General features: G+C 36.7%; 2 protein-coding genes across 2 annotated transcripts in view; one reads left to right on the top strand and one right to left on the bottom strand.

Annotated features, from left to right (window-relative positions):
• Positions 1-317, bottom strand: part of LOC123523841 (39S ribosomal protein L13, mitochondrial-like) — a 35,380-nt gene extending 35,063 nt beyond the window's left edge. The window contains exon 1 of the mRNA XM_045301561.2: positions 154-317. Coding sequence (XP_045157496.1) covers positions 154-174 — 21 coding nt within the window. The 5' untranslated portion in view covers positions 175-317. The remainder of the gene's footprint in view (positions 1-153) is intronic.
• Positions 318-484: 167 nt separating this feature from the next.
• Positions 485-23,919, top strand: part of LOC123523839 (phospholipase A-2-activating protein-like) — a 35,512-nt gene continuing 12,077 nt past the window's right edge. Inside the window, exons 1-6 of the mRNA XM_053539883.1 lie at positions 485-642; positions 5,671-5,864; positions 7,698-7,799; positions 10,425-10,544; positions 10,921-11,224; positions 11,614-11,860. Coding sequence (XP_053395858.1) covers positions 503-642; positions 5,671-5,864; positions 7,698-7,799; positions 10,425-10,544; positions 10,921-11,224; positions 11,614-11,860 — 1,107 coding nt within the window. The 5' untranslated portion in view covers positions 485-502. The remainder of the gene's footprint in view (positions 643-5,670; positions 5,865-7,697; positions 7,800-10,424; positions 10,545-10,920; positions 11,225-11,613; positions 11,861-23,919) is intronic.

Here is a 23,919-nt window from a genome sequence, read left to right as displayed (position 1 = left end):
CAGCATGGAGGCCAAAATGAAAGGTGTGATACTGCCAGTCTGCTGGCTCTGCCGACACATCGCAGACCAACTGTTACACTTTACTTTTCAATACATCTGTTTGTAATGCGTTTTCGCGACAATGAAAAATCAAAAAAATCTGCAGTATCTTACCACAACTCGATGATGGGCCATTTCATTTAAATAGAATAAAATGAAATTCGTTTATTCCATAGCAAAAGTAACGTTAATCAACGATATCCTAAGGCGCAATATTACTTTTAATTTCAGTAACTTTTCGAGGTCGCAGACCGGTGCCAAAAATAACAATGTCCCGTGTCAATGGTCCTATCACGTATTTGTTTCTTGTTACTTAATTACAATATTCCATCAAAATTTTGATACATCAACAGTGTTTTCCATCTAAAAGAAATATCTCAGGTTTACTACTATCATTTTTCTTACAAGAATTCTATTTACATCCATTACCTAATGAAACCGGTATTCGCTGCGAATCTTGAAAATGGCTGCTTCATACCAACTTCGGTGCCAAATTTTTGGTCATGAAAAAGATGTTAGGGCAGTTACTGCAGCAATTTTACCTGAAAATGCCATTGTTTCAGGATCAAGAGACCTAACGGCACGGGTTTGGGTGCCGATCGAGTAAGATTTTTATGATCCTTCAAAATAAAACGCCATTCAAAAACAAAACAATGACGACGCTACTTGTTCATGTTTTTTTTTTAGGTTTTCAAAGTTTGTTTGAACATGTTACATAGGCAAGGTAATGTCTTATTGGGCTTTTCCATAATTCCTTAAAACGTTACAAATACCCCCCCCCCCACCCCACCCCTCCTGGATACATTTTACCACCCTCTTCCACCTTCCACATCCTGGCTACCTCAAATTACCCCTATCTGTTTTCCTAATCGGATCCCTCGTAATACCACTGGCTCCCCCATGATTGTTTGGCTTTATGTTGGAGCGACTAGTAAATTTTGTATTGGCACTTATACAATTTATACGAATTCCAAACAGTAAAAAAAATGCTTACTCATGCATCATTCATCAGGATCAGGTCTAGGATTTCATTGATGTTTTTACATACAGTCAGTAAATATATGGACCGTCCATAAATTTAAAGATTTTTCAGTCTATAGATTTACAGAATGGGTGTATGAAATCTGTTAAAATTGGAATTAAAATCAAAACCGCAGGTTACATTGAAATGTTTAAATTATTACATGGATCTATAGATTGCTGGTGACAAAATCAAATCAGTACATTGTATAAGGTACCTAGGGGCATTCTTAGATGAAAATCTTAGTTTTAAGGATCATGTCAAGAGAAAATGTCAGACTGCAATGGTTAATTATCTTAGAATCAAAAATATTAGAAAATACCTTACTAAAGAGGCTACTGAAATTCTGGTATTATCACTGGTTATTTCACATACAGATTATTGCAATGCAATATTGTGTGGAATTCCTCACTGTGAAATTCAGAAAATGCAAAGGATACAAAACATGTGTGCCAAGCTAGTTTTAAGACTCGGCAAGTATTACAGTTCAAAACAAGCTTTGTTCCGACTACATTGGCTTCCTATCAAAGCTAGAATTGAATTTAAGATTTTAACTGTCATGTTTAATTGTTCAATCAGCCAAGCTCCATCTTACTTGACTGAATTATTATCGGAACAAGCACCAAAACGTAGTTTAAGGTCTTCAGACTCTGTTACAGGTTGTTACGAGGTACCATTTAACAAACGTAAAACATTTGGCGATAGAAGTTTTCAAACTGTAGGGCCGAAACTATGGAACAAACTACCAGCAGAAGTGAGAAATTCTGATTCGGTAGACACTTAAGAAAAAGCTCAAAACACTGTTTTTTAAAAGCTTTGAATCATGGTTCTGATTATTTCTCTGTTGGTGGACTGAATATGGTAGAGACGCTGAGTATACTCTGCTATGTAGTGTGATCGACGTATGCTTTATACGCAATGTTGTAATTTGCACTGTACAGAAATTTTGTCAAATATGTTGTGTTTCATTGTTTGATACCATTATCAGTGAAATAAGTAGAAATCTGTGGTTAATCAAATTCTCTTTTAGTCTGATCATGACCTGATAAGCATAACGGGACTCTAAGAGTTTTATAGCTTTAAACCTTTTGCGTAAAACTTTATCAGCCTTGCGTAAATAATTTTACTGCATAGCTGGAAAGATAAGAGTTCAAGGATTCAGGAAATAATTGCAATAATCACATTCAAAATGAGGAATTGGCACAGGAGGGCTTTGTAATATTTTATGATAACTGAAACAAGTTATGAAAATATAAGCAATAACTCAAATGGGTTATAAACAGCAATAACTTGAAACAGTTACACCCCTGAATGATTATGTATATAATTTATCATGATTTTTCTTTTTTAATTCAATGTACAACGCCAGTGAATATACTATGTGTAAAATTAGGCGTTTAATCAAATAAAGCAGTTTCAGTTTTTTCAGTTTCAGTAGATAAAACTAATGAGAGAATTTCAGACAGGTTGGATCACTTTATTTTTTTCTCGTTTTCAGAAAATTCAAAGCCATTGTCGGTAGAAAATAAGCTATAATTATGCGTACAGTCTTGAAATTAAACCTATGGTTTTGATTTAAATTGTAATTTTAACAGATTTCATGTACCCAAACTAATATACAGCCAGCATTCCCATTCACGCAAAAATCCGCGTAATTCACACATAAAAGGTCACTTGCATGCAAGTTTTAAAATTCCACGGGTACAATGCACGCATAAAAAATCTGACAGAAAAATACAATTGTTAGTCCTTAAAGAGCCGAAATTCAAGTAACCAGACATTATTTTTGATCACACACGCAAATTACCGCAATACACACTGTTGACAGTTTGCTACATGTCAAGACAAGTTGAATTTACATGCCGATGGCATAATTAAAGCTCCGCATACTCCAGGTACTTGTGAGATTTTCACGAGAACTGTGACAGTGAATGAAATTATTCATAAAATTAGACATGATAGTAATTAGCCAGTCAACAACGGGGTTACATCTTTGACACTTTCCGATTATTGTCATCATGTGCGAGGGCAAAAACAATGTTTTTGGACGTTTTTTTTTCAACAAGTTGTTGAATAATTAAGCGGTCAGCTGGCATCTACTACACAAATAATTGATCTCATTGTAAAAGAAAGACTCGTAAGCTGCTTCTTTATTAATATTTACAAAATGACCGGTTGCAGACTGACTTTCATCGGGCAGTTTTCTACAAATTATTTTTCATTTTTATTCAAGTCCGATACTGTTCATGCTAAATAAGTATTACCTGCCAAGTAATATAATATAACATTTTTTTTGCCACTATAAATTATGTTGCAGCAAGATATAGCAGCAAAAAATGTTATAAAAACTCGGTGGGTGATACTTACCAGCGTCTGCTTGAATTTTTGAAAACAGCTTTTTTTTCAGAATTATGGAATAAAGAAAACTCATTGCATGGAAAATGATGTATCTAAGAAAATGAATGGTCACATCCATAGCTTTTATCCATAAACAAGAAACAATTATAGCCATCTTTTCAAATTGCTTCACAAGCTTGCTGGGTGTGTGTTTGTGGCATGGGGGCTGGGGGCGGTTATATTGAGTTAGAAATGAGAACATTTCTATTTTTCAACTAGAAGTATCTCCACTTTCCTATAAGGCGAAGTGACTTCTAGCTGTATCCCTGTGGTGCATGTGTAAAACAAACCACTGTCTGTCAATAACACAGGATGAATAAAAGTGTCACTTCCAATTTTCTTCTTTATAATTTTGTTTCAGTTGGAACATTTGTTTCAATTTGTATTGTTTGTACCCAACTTTTTAGCTCACCTGTCACAAAGTGACAAGGTGAGCTTTTGTGATCGCGCGGCGTCCGTCGTCCGTCCGTGCTGCCGTGCGTCCGTCCGTGCGTCCGTAAACTTTTGCTTGTGACCACTCTAGAGGTCACATTTTTCATGGGATCTTTATGAAAATTGGTCAGAATGTTCACCTTGATGATATCTAGGTCAAGTTTGAAACTGGGTCACATGCCATCAAAAACTAGGTCAGTAGGTCTAAAAATAGAAAAACCTTGTGACCTCTCTAGAGGCCATATATTTCACAAGATCTTTATGAATATTGGTCAGAATGTTCACCTTGATGATATCTAGGTCAAGTTCAAAACTGGGTCACGTGGGGTCAAAAACTAGGTCAGTAGGTCTAAAAATAGAAAAACCTTGTGACCTCTCTAGAGGCCATATTTTTCATGAGATCTTCATGAATATTGGTCAGAATGTTCACCTTGATGATATCTAGGTCAAGTTTGAAACTGGGTCACGTGGGGTCAAAAACTAGGTCATTAGGTCTAAAAATAGAAAAACCTTGTGACCTCTCTAGAGGCCATATTTCTCAATGGATCTTCATGAAAATTGGTCAGAATGTTCAGCTTGATGATATCTAGGTCAAGTTCGAAACTGGGTCATGTGGGGGTAAAAACTAGGTCAGTAGATCTAAAAATAGAAAAACCTTGTGACCTCTCTAGAGGCCATATTTTTCATGAGATCTTCATGAATATTTGTCAGAATGTTCACCTTGATGATATCTAGGTCAAGTTCGATACTGGGTCATGTGGGATCAAAAACTAGGTCAGTAGGTCTAAAAATAGAAAAACCTTGTGACCTCTCTAGAGGCCATATTTCTCAATGGATCTTCATGAAAATTGGTCAGAATGTTCACCTTGATGATATCTAGGTCAGGTTCGAAACTGGGTCACGTGCGGTCAAAAACTAGGTCAGTAGGTCTAAAAATAGAAAAACCTTGTGACCTCTCTAGAGGCCATATTTTTCAATGGATCTTCATGAAAATTGGTGAGACTGTTCAGCTTGATGATATCTAGGTCAGGTTCGTAACTGGGTCATGTGCCGTCAAAAACTAGGTCAGTAGGCCAAAAAATAGAAAAACCTTGTGACCTCTCTAGAGGCCATATTTTTCACGAGATCTTCATGAAAATTGGTGAGAATGTTCACCTTGATGATATCTAGGTCAAGTTTAAAAGTGGGTCACGTGCCTTCAAAAACTAGGTCGTTAGGTCAAATAATAGAAAAACCATGTGACCTCTCTAGAGGCAATATTTTTCAATGGATCTTCATGAAAATTGGTCAGAATTTTTTATCTTGATGATATCTATGTCACATGTGCTGAAAAACTAGGTCACTTTGTCAAATAATAGAAATAACGACGTCATACTCAGTTCAACACTGGGTCATGTGGGGATAGGTGAGCGATTCAGGACCATCATGGTCCTCTTGTTTTTATCATGTACCCACATTTTCTGAAGTATGTGGGTACATGTACCCACTTTTTGTAATTGTTTCTGCAATTTAGTGTCATCAGCAAGACCAGAATTGAAATTGGCTTTGTTTGCTGTCTCCCGACCAACCTGCAAAAACCACTACGTCTGAAAATTTGCATGAAAGTATTCTAGTCTTGCCCTAAAAGTTCGATTCTCGAGTAGGCCCTTTACACATGATCTTCGAACTTGCTGTGAAGATGTAACTTTTCAAACACTGATTTAAGTAAAATGAACATTTTTCCGTAATGTATGGTGTTATATTGTTTGCATGTGTGACTAAATGCTGTATTTCAATTTCAGAGGAGAAAATGGTTTTCAAGAGGGTCACTGTATGAGTGGACACAGTAATTTTGTGGCAAGTGTTTGCTGCTTACCTCCAGATGACAAACATCCACATGGACTTATATTTACTGGCAGTAATGATTCAACCATTCTAGCTTTCACACTTGATTCACCACAGCCACTATATAAACTTGAGGGACACACTAGCACAGGTAACTGAGGGGGGAGGGGGATGGAAATGTGGAAATGTTAATTTTATTGTTTTTAGCTCACCTGAGCCAAAGGCTCATGGTAAGCTTTTGCGACCGCTCATTGTCCGTCGTGTGTCATCTGCCGTGCGTCCGTCAACATTTTATAAAAAAATCTTCTTCTTGAAAACCACTGGACAGAATTACACCAAACTTCACAGGAAGGATCCTTGGGTGGTCCTCTTTCAAAAATGTTCAAAGAATTTAATTCCATGCAGAACTCTGGTTGCCATTGCAACCGAAAGGAAATTTTTTAAAGATCTTCTTGTCTAAAATCGCAAGGCGTAGAGCCTTGAGATTTGGCATGTGACATTATCTTATAGTCCTTTATCAGGATTGTTCAAATTATGCCCCTGGGGTGATGAAAAGAAGCCCCGCCCCGGGGGTCACAAGTTTTACATAGACTTAATATATAGTAAAAAACTTTAAAAATCTTCTTGTCTAAAACCAGAAGACCTTGGCCTTTGATATTTTGTATGTAGCATTGCCTTGTGGTCCTCTACCAAAATTGTTCAAATTATGCCCCTGGGTTGAAAAGAGGCCCTGCCTCATGGGTCTCAAGTTTTACATAGACATATCATTAGAAAAAAAAACTTTTAAAAAATCTTCTTGCCTTAAACTGCAAGGCCTAGGCTTTTGATATTTGGTATGTTGCATTGCCTTGTGGTCCTCTACCAGAATCGTTCAAATTATGTCCCTGGGGTGAAAAGAGGCCCTGCACTTGGAGTACCAAGTTTATCATAGACAGACTTATGTAGGAAAAAGAAATGAAGATCTTTTTGTATGAAAGTTCAAGGCCTAGGCCTTTGGTATTTAGTATGTAGCATTGCCTGGTGGATCTCTAACTAGTTTGTTCAAATTATGCCTCTTGGGTGAAAAGAGGCCCTGCCTGGGGGTCACTTGTTATAATGATGAGTTATACAGGAAAAAATACTCCAAAAATTATCGGATCATATTTCCTAGAATGTTTAATTATAATTACCTGATGACCCAAGCGATTAGGGATCACTTGACTGTGACCTTGACCTACTGACCTACATTTTTAGTTTCTTGTTTTTTAAGATACAGCCTTAAAATTTGGATGACATGTACAGTTTTGCACACTGATCTTAAAATTGACTTTCATTTACCATGAATGTGAGCTACTGACCTACCTTCATAATATTTTAGCATCATTTTGCCATATGAAACATGTGGCTCATATTACTCAGGTGAGCGATCTTGTAATTTTTATTCCCCCGGCATCTACTGATGCGGGAGGTATATAGTGATTGTCCTGTCCGTTTGTACAAGGTTAATCAAATGGGACTGATACTAATGCAGATGTAACCTGTGACCATTCCTCATCTTCAGACATCACCTGACCTCAGTTTGACCTTGACCTTGAACTTGACCTCATTTTGGACTCAGGTTGCTTTGTATTGACAAGGATGCCACCGGGGGCATCAAGCGTTTATTGAACACAGCTCTTTGTTTTGTTGTTTAAATAATTTGAAGTATGGCTTTTAATGCTTTTCTCATAAATCCTACCAAAATGGACATCAAACTTAATCCTGCAAAAATGGACAGATTTAATAGATTTTTGTTTTACAGTTTGCCAAGTTGTGCCCTTAAAAGTTGAAGTCTTGGTACTTTGACTTTAGACAAGTTATAGAGTACATGTGTACTGATTGACCTTATGTATTATGTTTTACTATCTGTTGTATTGTCACTAGTGTAAGAGCTGATTTATGGAGGTATGCTCTTTTGTAAAGTAAATGAAAATACATGTTTAATTTTTAGTATTGTTTATTTCAGTGTGTGCCCTTGCTTCTGGAAAGTTTGGTACATTATTGAGTGGTTCCTGGGATAAAACAGCTAAAGTATGGCTCTCACAGAAATGTGTGATGACACTGGAAGGTAAAATTGAGCCATGCCATGAGAAAACCAACATACTGGCTTTGCAACCAGCATGGACCCAGACCAGCCTGCGCATCCGCGCAGGCTGGTCAGGATCCATGCTGTTTGCCAACAGTTTCTCTAATTGCAATAGACTTTGAGAGCGAACAGCATGGATCCTGACCAGACTGCGCAGATGCACAGGCTGGTCTGGATCCATGCTGGGCGCTAAGCCACTATGTTGGTTTTCTCATGGCGTGGCTCAATTATTAAGTATTTCATAGAAGTGGTGCAGATTCTAAAAAAAATGAAACTTCTGACTGAATTAAAGTTTTACGGTTTCAGTTTCATTTTGTTAATGTTTTCTTGCTTTTACTCAAAATTTACTTAATAAATTGAAGTATTTAAATTAGAAACTGTTCCAATAGATATGCTATATGTCAATATAACAGGTAGGCTCTTATAACTTTTCTTTTATGGAAATATAATGATGGTGTAACTCATAGATACATGTTTTCTAGAAGACACTTCAGGTTATTTAATTGATACTAAAATGTATAGGAAATTGTTTTTGTTTGTTTTTTTGTTCAAGGTGAGCAATTTTGATACCCTTTGTCTTCCCTCATTTGTCAATCTCTCATCAGATATACTGTTAACACCTTAAAGAGGCACCACAAAATAACTGTATTCTTTTGTATTTCCATGATGGTAATTATACATGATTTGCATGGAAAAAAAATGAGATAAACAAGTATTTAGCTACAAATTGACAGTGATATAGATTAAGCCAAGACAATGACTTTTATGTGTGTAATGTCTTAACATTTTATTGAATTACTTTAGCAATATGTACAGAAATCAGTGTATTAAGTTAACTTTCTATCACATTTTGTTTCTACAGTGTAAGCTAGTTATTCTTCTACATTTTTGAAACTATGCTGTAAAGAGATTGACTGAACAAACTTGCAGATGAAGTTGTCAAAACACATTTATTCAGGAAGGGCCTAAATTGTCCACCTGAAAACTTGTAGTATAGCTGAATATTACCTGTATCATAAGAATGATTTTCATGAAGATTTTGTTGGTGAAAAAAGTAGGTCACTAGGTCATGGTGGGTCTTTAAGAGGTTGCTATTTAAGTTGAATAATAGAAATATCTTGTAAACACTTGAGGGGACAATTCTGTTTTGTTTGAAACATAGTCAGAATGTTTGCCTTAATGACGTCTAAGACATTTTTGAAACTAGCTCATACAAGGTCGAAAAGTAGACCATAAGATCAAATTATAGAAAAATCTTGTTAACACTCTATGGGTTACATTTTGAACTTGATCTTCATGAAACATGGTGAGAATGTTTGTCAATATAAAGTCAAGGTAAATTAATGCTTGAAACTAGGTCACTATGCAAAATCATAGTAAAACATTTTTTTTACCCCCTAGAGGATGCATTTTTAGCTCATCTGATTTTTTGAAAAAAAATGATGAGTTATTGTCATCACTTGAGCGGTTGTCGGCGTCGGCGTCGGCGTTGCCTGGTTAAGTTTTATGTTTAGGTCAGCTTTTCTCCTAAGCTATCAAAGCTATTGCTTTGAAACTTGGAATACTTGTTCACCATCATAAGCTGACCCTGTATAGCAAGAAACATAACTCCATCTTGCTTTTTGCAAGATTTATGGCCCCTTTTGTACTTAGAAAATATCAGATTTCTTGGTTAAGTTTTATGTTTAGGTCAACTTTTCTCCTAAACTATCAAAGCTATTGCTTTGAAAGTTGGAATACTTGTTCACCATCATAAGCAGACCCTGTACATCAAGAAACATAACTCCATCTTGCTTTTTGCAAGATTTATTGCCCCTTTTGGACTTAGAAAATCAGTTTTCTTGGTTAAGTTTTATGTTTAGGTCAGCTTTTATCCTAAACTATCAAAGCTATTGCTTTAAAACTTGCTACACTTGTTCACCATCATAAGTTGACCCTGTATAGCAAGAAACATAACTCCGTCCTGCTTTTTGCAAGATTTATGGCCCCTTTTGGACTTAGAAAATATCAGATTTCTTGGTTAAGTTTTATGTTTAGGTCAACTTTTTCTCTTAAACTATCAAAGCTATTGCTTTGAAACTTGCAACACTTGTTCACCATCATAAGCTGACCCTGTACAGCAAGCAACATAACTCCATCCTGCTTTTTGCAATAATTATTGCCCCTTTTGGACTTAGAAAATCATTTTCTTGGTTGAGTATTATGTTTAAGTCAACTTTTCTCATAAACTATCAAAGCTATTGCTTTAAAACTTGCAACAGTTTTTCACCATCATAAGTGGACACTGTTCATCAAGAAACATAACTCTATCCCGTTTTTGTTCAAGAATGATGGCCCTTTTTAGACTTAGAAAATCATGGGTAGGACAATATTTCTATTACACAAAAAAAATCAGATGAGCGTCAGCACCCGCAAGGCAGTGCTCTTGTTTAACTGATGTCCATGAAACATGATCAGAATGATTGTCTTAATTAGATCTAAGTAAAGCTGGTGAGTGACACAGGGCCTTCATGACTCTATTGTTATGTGTTTAAAGTTAACATTTTACTCAAAATGGTTTAATTTCATAAAATTTTCTTATCAAAAATTAAATTTTGAAATATTTAGGTCATGGGTCAGCAGTATGGGCTGTGGCTATAATGCCGGAACAAGGTACAATGTTGACTGGCTCAGCTGATAAAACAATCAAAGTATGGAAGGCCGGCAAGTGTGTAAACACAATCAAAGGTAGTTATATCAGTTGCTTTAATGAAGTTAAATCCAGTAGTACTGTAAATATCTTAATTATCCAACAATTACATGATAAAGGTTGCTGTTTAATTTTTCTTTCATATAAATGAAGATCTAAGTAAAAAATGTTATTGTCATAAAGAATATAGCACTCATGGCAATATAGGCAAAAAACCAGTCAATCAATGACAATATCTTCTACAATTTTGTCCAATGTTTGACAGAAATGAACTTCTTTTAAAGACAAAATTTATGATAATGATGTACATTTATGTCTTTATATCTGTAAATAGTTATTTAAAATTGCTTCTGCCAAACTCATCTTTTCCAGAAAGTCTTGTATGTTAAACATATATGTATATCATTGTTCCAGGGCACGAGGATTGTGTGCGTGGTCTAGCAGTAACACAGGGTAGTGAGTTTCTCTCCTGTTCTAATGATGCTACAATCAGGCGGTGGCTTCTGTCTGGTGACTGTCTCCAGGTCTATTATGGTCATGAGAACTTTGTCTATAGTATTGCTGTTTTACCGAATGGTCAGGATTTTGTGACCAGTGGAGAGGATCGTACAGTGAGGGTTTGGCGTAATGGAGAGAATACACAGACCATAACACATCCTACATTGTCTATATGGACTGTGTGTACTCTAGTTAACGGAGATATAGTATCTGGTGCCAGGTACTTACTTATTGTCACTTAGTTGACTAAGCAAAATTATTTTTTCATTAATTATATAATAAGTGATTAAGGTCGTTACCAGTTTATCATTGGACTGACAAAAAGTCAGTATGAAAACCATCATTATGTAGAGGGGCTGTATTAACAAAACTTAAAATAATAATTGTACATCTTTTGCACCATCTTCCTTTCCATTGATTCAAAACCTCACTGTGAGTGTAGAATTCTTATGTGAGGAAGCCATTTAGCCGACTTCGAAAATCTTGATTTCTACCCATGTCAGATACCTGGACCAATATATTTGTTTTACTACAGAGAAAATGTACCCATATTATATTTACTTTTCTCTATCTCCGGGTTAGTTAAATCTTCAGTTATACATATTTCAGTGATGGTACTATACGAGTGTTTACCAATGATCCAAAGAGAATTGCCTCCACAGAGGAACTGAAAGCCTATGATGATCAAATAGCAGCCTCACAGGTTCCTCAAGATATCAAACCAGAGCAATTACCAGGTCCAGAGGCACTTAATAATCCTGGTACGTATTTCTGCCTTAAAATGAGGAAAGGTTGTGATACACTTCCATTGTACAATAGGACTCTTTTTGAAAATAATTGTCCTTTGGAATTAATCATACTTTTTTATCAAAATTTCTAAGTTTTTTAGCTCCAGGATTCTCCCCAGGCCCTTTCAGCTGGGCGCGGTGCCCGGCTAAAATATCTTGGCGCCCAGGTATAAAATTTCAATATATAAATTTTCATACATTTTATCACCTATAAACATAACCAATTGATAGTAAGCAGTTTTGCACATGCCTGCAGGCAAATTTGATAATGATATAGTTGCAGAACGTCGTCACTGACAGTGTTACAAACAATCGGCTTATTTTACCGCAAACTGTCAAATTGTACTTTCGTTTTTGTGCATGACGATTTTATTGCAAACCACATTTTGTTTTGGGAAGAAATAGAGTTTTAGAACTTTTATATATCTAACAAATGTTGATATTGTATGCAATTAATTTTGGAATAATTTAAAATGAAATAGGTCGGCAGAAATTGACGTTTCTGTTTAGTTGCAACCAAAAATAATGGACGCTGGTAGAACATGCCGAACCATTAATTTGTACTTTCCATATCCAGCAAGTAATAGCAAGGATATTTCAATAAAACTAGCTGCAAAATTGCAACTGCTATTGGCGAAAACCGGGAAAATCATACCCAAAGTGCAGGATATTTCGGACAGCTTAAATTCGGACATTAAAGTCAATGCACAGTATTGGAGAAGGTAGAAAACATCAATAATTTGATAATAAATCACTTTTACTTTAATATTCTTTCATGAAATCAGCAGCAGATTCAATTTAAACACAAAACACAGACGTATTGGAGATAGTTCCTCTCAAAATTGCTATGCTTCTGTAAATACTCAATTAATGCAAGAAAAAAATCACAATGCATATTTTCTTTAAACCAGGCTTGGAAAAGAAAATCAAGTAGAAAATATTAAATAATGATTCTCATATTGAATTCTTCATGATTTATTCTTTTACATACTTAACCTACCTTTGATAAATATGCTACAGTTTCAGAAGCTGTTTCATAATATTCTGATAATTCATCACCTAAATTTACTTAAATGAATAATATGTTTATCGCGATAGACAGCTGAAAAGTGTACCCGGCTATAATTCCACAGAGCCCGGCTATAACAAAATGTTGGGGATAAACTTGAGCTCATCTGAAGAATGTGAGTTTTTGTGGTACCTGTGTCGGCCGTTAGATGTTCATTGTCAGTTATCAGCTATTTTTTTTTTGTCGACTTGCTAAAGGTAATAATTTTGACGACAAAAGAAAGAAAAAAAACCTTGCTAAAGGTAATAATTTTGGAACCCCGGCCGCTTAGCTCAGTAGGTAGAGCGTCGGTCTACGGATCGCGGGGTCGTGACTTCGATCCTCAGGCGGGGCGTATGTTCTCCGTGACTATTTGATAAACAACATTGTGTCTAAAATCATTAGTCCTCCATCTCTGATTCATGTGGGGAAGTTGGCAGTTACTTGCGGAGAACAGGTTTGTACTGGTACAGAATCCAGGAACACTGGTTAGGTTAACTGCCCGCCGTTACATGACTGAAATACTGTTAAAAAATGGCGTTAAACCCAAAACAAACAAACAATAATTTTGGTTCAGTCTTAATGAAACATGGTCAGAATGTTTCCCCGCAATAAAATACCTCTGATGAGTTCGAAAACTGGGTCTAGAGTCAAAAACTATGCCACAAGGTCTGTTCATAGAATTTTAAACACTATAGAGGCTATGTTTTCTACCTGATTTTCATAAAACTAAATGTCAGAAAGTTTGTCTCTACGAAATGTTGGTCAGTTTTGAAACTGGGTTATCTGAATTAAAAACTAAATCATAAGGGCTGAACATGAAAAAAATCTTGTTAACACTAGTCACATTTTCAATTTGATCTTCTGATAAATCTTTTTATCACGTTTGACGTCACGGGAGTGTAATAAAACCATTATTGTACCCCCCGACAACAAAGTTGTAAGGGGGGGTATACTGGTTTCAGGTTGTCTGTCTGTCTGTCCGTCTGTCCGTCTGTCTGTCTGTCCGTCTGTCCGTGGACGCAATCTTGTGCGCACCATCTCTCCTTATCCACTTGACACAATTTAATGAAACTTCACACAAGTGATCAGTACCAACAGTAGTTGTGCATGGGGCATGTAAGGTGCTTTTAGAAAAAAAATTTGCAGAGTTATGGGACTTTGTTTTTTTTGTTACTATACTATATACATAGACACAATCTTGTGCGCACCATCTCTCCTCATCCCCTTAACATAATTTAATGAAACTTCGCACAAGTGATCAGTACCAACAGTAGTTGTGCATGGGGCATATTAGGTTCTTTTAGAAAAAAAATTTGCAGAGTTATGGGACTTTGTTTTTTTGTTACTATACAATATACATAGACACAATCTTGTGCGCACCATCTCTCCTCATCCCCTGGACACAATTTAATGAAACTTCACACAAGTGATCAATACCAACAGTAGTTGTGCATGGGGCATGTTAGGTTCTTTTAGAAAAAAAATTTGCAGAGTTATGGGACTTTGTTTTTTTGTTACTATACTATATACATAGACACAATCTTGTGCGCACCATCTTTCCTCATCCCCTTGACACAATTTAATGAAACTTCACACAAGTGATCAGTAACAACAGTAGGTGTGCATGGGGCATGTTAGGTTCTTTCAGAAAAAAAAATTTGCAGAGTTATGGGACTTTGTTTTTTGTTACTATACTATATACATAGACACAATCTTGTGCGCACCATCTCTCCTCATCCCCTTGACACAATTTAATGAAACTTCACACAAGTGATCAGTAACAACAGTAGTTGTGCATGGGGCATGTTAGGTTCTTTCAGCGACAAATATTGCAGAGTTATGGGACTTTGTTTCTTGCTAACATACTATGTACATACAGTCTGCATATGCAATCTTGTGCGTGCCTAATCTACCAAACCCTTGCACACAATTTAATGAAACTTCACACAAGTGATCAGTACAAACCCTAGTTGTGCATGGTGCATTATACATTCTTTTAGATAAATATTCTGCATAGTTATGGGACTTTGTTTTTTGTTACTATACTGTATACATACAGTCTACATAATTATGCAATCTTGTGTGCGTCAAATTGCAATGTACTGTGTCAGTGCATGCGGGGGTACATTCATCACCTTTAGTGATAGCTCTAGTTTAAAAATGATAATACACTAGTGTAATAAAGCCTTAACGTTGACGTAATTTATGGTATAGGAGACATTGAGATACCTGTGGTCAAAAGCTATGTCACTAGGTCAACCATTGTGATATTGCCTTTTGATCATTATACCCCCACATAACAAAGTTTGGCGGGGGTATATTATAGGAGTGAGCTTGTTGATCTGTCTGTCGGTCCATTGGTTTTCATGGTTTCCGGATGATAACTCATGAAAGGCTTGACCTATTTAAATAATTTTTGGTACACAGAACTGGTGTAACAACAGAAAATACAGGTCAGGTTCGACTTTGGAATCGGAAGGTCAAAGGTCAATGATGGTCACAGTGATGCAGATATTAAGTTGAAACTTCATATATGCCTTCGGGGTTATAAAACTAGTTGATTGCATGAAGTCCCATAACTCTGACATGCATTATGGTTTAATTATGTCCCCTTTAGAAGTTAAAACATCTGGTTAACATTGTTAAAGTTTACCAGTGCAGGTACTGGATTGAAATTTTTTAGATATTTTGATATTTTGGGTAGTATCTCTGCTTCTTGGACAACATTTCGAATAGTTGAGCATTGGCTGTCTTACGGACAGCTCTTGTTGCACTTACTGAAAACATAAACTATTACTACATGAAGTTTTTTTTATTTACATGTTTATAAATACAAATGTATTAACAATGCTTTACATTAGGTTTAGAATAGTATGTACATTTAAAAAAGTACACCCTATTATAGCTAAACAAAGTATAAATGTGTATTACTGCAAAAAAACTGGAGGTGTTTTTTTTTTATGTTACAATGGACTGTAACAGCATGACATTTAATGATGAATGTAGCTCTGCGTGTACAATTAATTTAAATATTAAGTAAAATTGAATAAATTTGATGAGGATTCTCTACTTTTAAAGTAAATATCTAAAGCTAAGATAAAATATTTAAGTGAAAGATGCCTGTAAAATATTTTCATTGGCTGCATGAGTTTGCATAACTTGAACAGAATTTGAACTTGAACTTCCTTACATGGACCTTTTTTGTTTTTAGCTCATCTGATTTTTTGAAAAAAAATGATGAGTTATTGTCATCACTTGAGCGGTTGTCGGCGTCGGCGTCGGCGTCGGCGTCTGCGTCGGCGTTGCCTGGTTAAGTTTTATGTTTAGGTCAGCTTTTCTCCTAAACTATCAAAGCTATTGCTTTGAAACTTGGAATACTTGTTCACCATCATAAGCTGACCCTGTATAGCAAGAAACATAACTCCATCTTGCTTTTTGCAAGATTTATGGCCCCTTTTGTACTTAGAAAATATCAGATTTCTTGGTTAAGTTTTATGTTTAGGTCAACTTTTCTCCTAAACTATCAAAGCTTTTGCTTTGAAACTTGGAATACTTGTTCACCATCATAAGCAGACCCTGTACATCAAGAAACATAACTCCATCTTGCTTTTTGCAAGAATTATTGCCCCTTTTGGACTTAGAAAATCAGTTTTCTTGGTTAAGTTTTATGTTTAGGTCAGCTTTTATCCTAAACTATCAAAGCTATTCCTTTAAAACTTGCAACACTTGTTCACCATCATAAGCTGACCCTGTACAGCAAGAAACATAACTCCATCCTGCTTTTTGCAAGATTTATGGCCCCTTTTGGACTTAGAAAATATCAGATTTCTTGGTTAAGTTTTATGTTTAGGTCAACTTTTTCTCTTAAACTATCAAAGCTATTGCTTTTAAACTTGCAACTCTTGTTCACCATCATAAGCTGACCCTGTACAGCAAGCAACATAACTCCATCCTGCTTTTTGCAATAATTATTGCCCCTTTTGGACTTAGAAAAATCATTTTCTTGGTTGAATATTATGTTTAAGTCAACTTTTCTCATAAACTATCAAAGCTACTGCTTTAAAACTTGCAACAGTTTTTCACCATCATAAGTGGACACTGTACATTAAGAAACATAACTCTATCCTGCTTTTTGCAAGAGTGATGGCCCTTTTTAGACTTAGAAAATCATGGGTAGGACAATATTTCTATTATACAAAAAAAATCAGATGAGCGTCAGCACCCGCAAGGCGGTGCTCTTGTTTTATTAGTTGTGAAGGCTGACCTTGGTCTGCAGTCTGCTCTGGTCGCAAAGACAAAACCACTTGCTGCCACCAGGCTAAGGGTTATTTGCCATTTTTGATAAAAGTCTGCAGATATGGATCTTGGCAGCATTGTTTCTCTCTCTTTGATTTAGGGACAACAAGTAACAATGTAAAGCAACCACAGTCTGTTCCTCTTGTTCCATACTTTGTCCTAGTAGATTCAGTGCTGTTTCCCTGTGACCAAGGTTTGGTTCCTGATCAATGGTCCTGGCAAGTTTGGAAAGGGCTCTTTGTTTATCTTCTTGTCTTCCAAGATGGCTGTAGGTCTTGTATTGTAGGAAGTAGAGGTAAGGGAGGGAATCTACCACAGCCCAGTCCATCCAGTAGTCTCCTAACCCTCTGAAAGCATGTTCCTCTTGTGTAGATCTAAACATTTCATATCTTAGTTCATGTGGAACACAGTTATTTTCACATGGCAGAAATCTGACACAGAATGCTGTAGTGTACTGTATAGCTTCTTCATTATGATTGTCACATATTGCATTGAATCCTCTTCTTGGAGGTTGATGAATGAAATCATGACACTTACAAACAGGCTCAACGATGTTTTAAACAGTTTAGATCATACTTTGCTTCAATACCTCTGAGAACAGTTTCTGTTCTTTGAGTATCCCCTATACAGTAAAACATGGATGCTAGCTTCAGTTTACTAGAAGAGACATCTGTGTTCAGACCCAGTGAGATCCAGTTAAGAGCTTCTGCTGATATAGAATTGTACTGTCGAATGTTAAGGGATGCAAGCAAAGATTCAAGAGTTGTACAGAACTGTGGTGCAAGAAGGCTGCAAAATGTTTTTTCCACTCCTTGGCATTGATAAAAAATACAGACTAGTTTGAAAATATATGTTTGCATGGCCACTTTATAACTTCTGTTTCTTGTCCAAAATAGATAAATGCTTAAAGCATCATAAATGTAGTTTGCAGCTGTTAGTAATAAGCCTCCTGAAATCCAGTCACTTGTTTTGACAGAGGGCAAATGACTAATCTTCAGCTGAATTCTTTCACCAAGATCATCACATTTGATACCCAGTAATGATGTTCCTCTACTGTTTATAATTTGGTGCAGTATTTCAAGAATGTGTGGTTTATATTCATGAGGTGTATGTCCTCTCATCAAGTTGTTTCCAGGTATGATAAAATGAGGACAGTTTGCATTCAAAATACTGTTGTACAGGGCCAGTAGACACAATGACAGACAAGCAAGTAAGTTATTTTCTCTCCAGACATAAGAATATGTATTTGCTATACAGTGGAACAGGACTGTTTTACACATGAAACTTGAAATTGTGTCTTTGAAGTGTGGTTTGATGAAGGTTTTTAGTATCATCTTCATCAAAATATAACAGCGAATCTGTGTCATATTGAGATTAAACATTAAGCACCTTTCTGCTAGAGATGTTGATATTCTCCATTCAAGATCTTCGTATTCACTGTCCTTGCTTCCAACAGCTACTACAAAACATCCAGTGTTTCTGCAATATCTCTTCATGTGATCTGAAGGCCACTGACCCACACCTTGCTGGTCTAACCATTGTCTAGCTTGTAGAGGCCATGATTTACAGGGTAAAGCATCAACAATGTCTACATCCTTAAACCCAGGATACCCTTGTTGTGCATATGCGGGACCATGTCTTACTCCTACTTGATTAGCCTGGGCTCTTAATGCAGTCAGGGTTGTGTTCCTTAACAATATTCTTCCTGTTCCGTCTCTGAAGTGGTGTTCATTAGGTACATCTTCTGGAAAAGGAGCATCATCTCTCAAATTTTGAAGCAGACAGTAGCCGGGTGATACAGTCTCATCTTGGATCATCAAGTAATTGTATACACCAGGTTCCCAGTCAGCCCAGTCTTGTATTATATTAAAGTCTTCATGACAGAGAAGATTGTCAATATCTGAGTCTAGTCCCGGTGTCGTAGTGCCCTCACACTGACTGCCTAAAAAGTATGATGAACCATGCACATCAACTGTTTTGTATGGTATTGTAAACATAGTTTCACCCAGCAGGAATGTTTTCCTTCTCTTAAGAACAATCCTCTCATCCACTCCAATATCAGCAAGAACCTCTGACAGTCTTAGTGACACATTCTCAATATAACCAGGTTGATGAAACATTCTGAAAAATAAAATCATTCTGCAATACAATTATGTAGACTGGCTCTCAATCCTATAATATAATTATGTAGTCTTGCTCTTAATCCTAGCCCGCCCACTTGGTAGGGAGAGCATTGGTCTACAGGGTCGCAAGTTCGATCCCCGGGCTGGGCGTATGTTCTCAATGACTATTTGATAAAAGACATGGTGTCTGAAATCATTTGTCCTCCACCTCTGATAATTCATTCAGGGAAGTTGGCAGTTACTTGCGGAGAACAGGTATGTACTGGTACAGAATGCTTTTGTACTGTAGAAGGGGATATCCGCCACTTCACAAATTATAATTGTAGTTGATATTTCAATATGCCTATTCATTTCCCATATTGTTTTTATGCCCCCGGCATCTACTGATGCGGGAGGCATATAGTGATCGTCCTGTCCATTCGTCCGTCCGTACGAGGTTAACCAAATGGGACCGTTTCATCTAGCATCAATACCCCTTACTAGAATGACTTGATACTAACGCAGATGTGACCTTGACCTCATTTTGGACTTAGGTTGCTTTATATGGGCTATCTCATAATTAACCAAATGGGACCGTTTCGTCTAGCATCAATACCGCTTACAAGAATGAATTGATACTAATACAGATGTAACCTGTGATCATTCCTCATCTTCAAACATCACCTGACCTCAGTTTGACCTTGACCTTGACCTCACCAAACTTCACAAGAATGATCCTTGGTTGATCCCCTTTCAAAATTTTTCAAAGAATTTAATTGCAAGCAGGAAAAACTTTAAAAATCTTCTTATCCAAAACCGCAAGATGTAGAGCCTTGATATTTGGCATGTGACATCATCATATGGTCCCCTATCAAGATTGTTCAAATTGTGCCCTAACCCGCCCCAGAGGTCACAAGTTTTACATAGACTTCTATAGGAAAAACTTTAAAAATCTTCTTGTCTGAAACCACATGACCGAGACCTTTTATATTTGGTATGTAGCATTGCCTTGTGGTCCTCTACCAAATTGTTCAAATTATTACCCTAGGGTGAAAAGAGGCCCGGCACCAGAGGGGTGGGGTAGCTTTGCCTTGTGGTCCTCTGTGAAGATAGTTCAAATTGTGGCCCTGGGGTGAAAATAGGCCCAGCATTGAGGATCCCAAGTTTTACATAGACTTATATAGGAGAAAACTTTAGAAATCTTCTTGTCTGAAACTTCAAGGCCTAGGCTTTTGATATTTGGTTTGTTGCAATGCCTTGTGGTCCTGTACCAAAATTGTTCAAATTTTCCCCCTTGGGTGAAAAGAGGCCCTGCCCCGAGGTCCCAAATTTTACATAGACTTATATAGGGGAAAAAAATCTTCTTGTCTGAAAGTTCAAGGCCTAGGCCTTTGATTTTTGGTATGTATCATTGCCTAGTGGACCTCTGAACAGGATTGTTCAAATAATGGTCCTGGGGTAAAAAGAGGCCCCGTCCCGGTGGTCACTTGTCATGCCGATCTTAAATTCAGTTATCATGGATTTGACCTACTTTCTAATATTATAGCATCAGTTTGCTATTTGAAACATGTGGCTCATAATATTATTACTTGTGAGCGATTTAGGGTCATCATGACCCTCTTGTTTTAAATTATACATAAAAATGTGAATAGTAATCATTCAAATTGCCGATTATTCTGGTGCATGATAAAAAATTCAGATGTCTGTTTAATTTATAAACTTTTAAATGTTGAAACTAATCAACAGAAAATCAGAATAAACTTTTAGTCCGTGGCCATGTGTACTGACTCATTGGTCAGGTCCGTGGCGTCGTGTCAGACAACATTGTTTATTAAAAGAATGAGTTGGGATTTACGGCGAACCAACACAAAAGGTCATATATCGCCGAGACATTTGTTTATTGGAAAATTGTTTATCAAATATACATAGGTCACCTTAAAATCATGTGAGAAAGACTAAGTAAAGATGTCTAAGCGACTTTCTCACTCGGATCGGAACTTGTGACTTCTGAAACACGCGCGAAGACGGCAATAAGGTCGTGTACGATCTGTATATCAAAATACGAAAAGGAAAACGTCTGCTAAAAATGCATTTTGCATCAGAAAGGATCAAAGCATATATAAAAAAAAATTGCCCCCCTGAACTGCCTAAAAAATTTTTTTGGGTCAGTCGGAGCACTGCAAACAAACAATATTTTAATTATGGCCTAACGCTGGTGAAAGCATAAAAAATGTGGAGTATCTCTGCAATATGAAACATTGACACAATATGACTGATGCACAGTGGAAGATAAATTACCGCTTGTTCAAAATGTTTGGTACCCTTTCATCAAACTGCTCGTTTTATGTGAGAAACGTACGCTTGAAATGGGTCAGTGCATTTTCCCGTTCATGACAATGGTTCTTATAACTATTATACCTAGGAGTAGGGTATAACATTTACAGAGATATTTATGTCTCCCACCACACAGTGGTGTGGGAGACATATTGATTTACTCCAGTCTGTCTCTGTGTGTGTCTATCTGTCACAAAGCTTGTCCACACTCTAAGTCGAATATTTCTCATCCGATCTTCACCAACTTCAACAAAATGTGTCTGCCAATAAGTGCTCAGCCAAGTTCGATAACTAGCCAAATCGGCCTAGGCACTTTGGAATTATGGCCCTTTAATTACCAAATCTCAGATTTCTTGCGCAGTTTTACCCCCAAACCGGCGCCTAGTATAGGCGTCCTTTTGATGTCAAGAAAGCGCATGCACATGGGGATTAAGTAAACAGTATATAAAGACTGACTTACTATTTAGATGATTAGGCAGTTGTGGGAGACATGCGCTTTTCTCAAAAGCATCTCTAGTTTATTTCTGGTCTGGTGCCAGTGGTTCCTACCTGGCAATCTGTACCTCGTTTTGAAAATTCGGGACTTTGCGAGAAATCCTGAGATTCGCCCAATGTGAGTCTATTATGTGCCTTTTATTCAGCGGTCATAGCGTTTTAAAATACACTTATCTTTAAATCTGTGTAGAAAACACTTTTAGGAAATGAAAAAAGTGTTTTTGTCGACCAGAGTTTCTTATCACAAGTGTTTACATTATTAATTTTTATGGTTAACTAGAATAGAAATATTGCCTTTTATAATCATTTCTAATAAATTGTGATCTTTATTTGGAGGTGGTCTTTAGCACAGGTTTTACTGCAATCTGGGAGATTATTTTTCCTACATATTTAGTGGTTGCACCAATCCATTTAACTCAGAGCCAATGAATGATTTTATCATTCATAAATTCAGGTCCAAATAAAATGGTCATTTTGGGTTTTTAGCTCAACTATTCATAGAATGGTAGAGCTATTGGACTCGCCCATGCTTCGGCATCCGCGTCCCGATTTGGTTAAGGTTTTGTATGTAAGCTGGTATCTCAGTAACCACTTGTGGGAATGGATTAATACTTCACACACTTATTCACTGTGATAAACTGACTTACATTGCACAGGTTCCATAACTCTATTTTGCTTTTTTACAAAATTATGCCCCTTTTTTGACTTAGAAATTTTTAGTTAAGGTTTTGTATGTAAGCTGGTAACTCAGTAACCACTTGTGGGAATGGATTGAAACTTCACACACTTATTCACTGTGATAAACTGACCTACATTGCACAGGTTCCATAACTCTATTTTGCTTCTTTACAAAATTATGCCCCTTTTTCGACTTAGAAATTTTTGGTTAAGGTTTTGTATGTAAGCTGGTATCTCAGTACTTACTAATGGGAATGGATTGAAACTTCACATACTTGTTCACTGTCATGATCTGACATGCACTAATCAAGTCCCATAACTCTGCTCTTTTTTTTCAAAATTATGCCCCTTTTTCGACTTAGCAATTTTTGGTTAAATTTTTTGTATGTAATCTGATATCTCAGTATCCAATAATGGGAATGGATTGATTCTTCGCACACTTGTTCACTGTCATGATCTAACATGCACTGTGAAGGTCCCACATTTCTACTTTGCATTTTTACAAAATTATGCCCCTTTTTCGACTTAGCAGTTTTTGGTTAAGTTTTTGTATGTAAGCTGGTATCTCAGTATCCACAAATTGGAAAGGATTGAAACTTCACACACTTGTTCACTGTCATGATATGACATGCAGTGCAGAGGTTCAATACCTCTACTTTGCATTTTACAAAATTATGCCCCTTTTTCAACTTTTGTATTCATTCAATTGACAAGGCTGTTGAATAGTCGAGCGTTACTGTCCTCCGACAGCTCTTGTTTTTAGTTATTCCCATGAAAATAAATTATAATAAGTTATAAAATGATAATTAGAAGAAAAAATAAAACATTTGAAAATGAGAAAGAAAATACCTTTTTATACGCCCGTTTGAAAAACGGGACGTATTATGGGAACGCCCCTGGCGGGCGGATGGGCGGTTGGGCGGGCGGGCGGCGTCCAGAGACCTTGTCCGGAGCATATCTTCTACATGCATGGAGGGATTTTGATGAAACTTGGCACAGTTGTTCACCATCATGAGACGGAGTGTCATGCGCAAGAACCAGGTCCCTAGGTCTAAGGTCAAGGTCACACTTAGAGGTCAAAGGTCAAATTCAAGAATGACTTTGTCCGGAGCATATCTTCTTCATGTATGGAGGGATTTTGATGAAAGTTGGCACAATTGTTCATCATCAT

The sequence above is a fragment of the Mercenaria mercenaria genome, chromosome 3, assembly GCF_021730395.1.
Source record: "Mercenaria mercenaria strain notata chromosome 3, MADL_Memer_1, whole genome shotgun sequence".
Classification (NCBI taxonomy): domain Eukaryota; kingdom Metazoa; phylum Mollusca; class Bivalvia; order Venerida; family Veneridae; genus Mercenaria; species Mercenaria mercenaria.
Note: the sequence above shows the minus strand (reverse complement) of the source record. Positions and strands in the feature narration are given on the sequence as shown.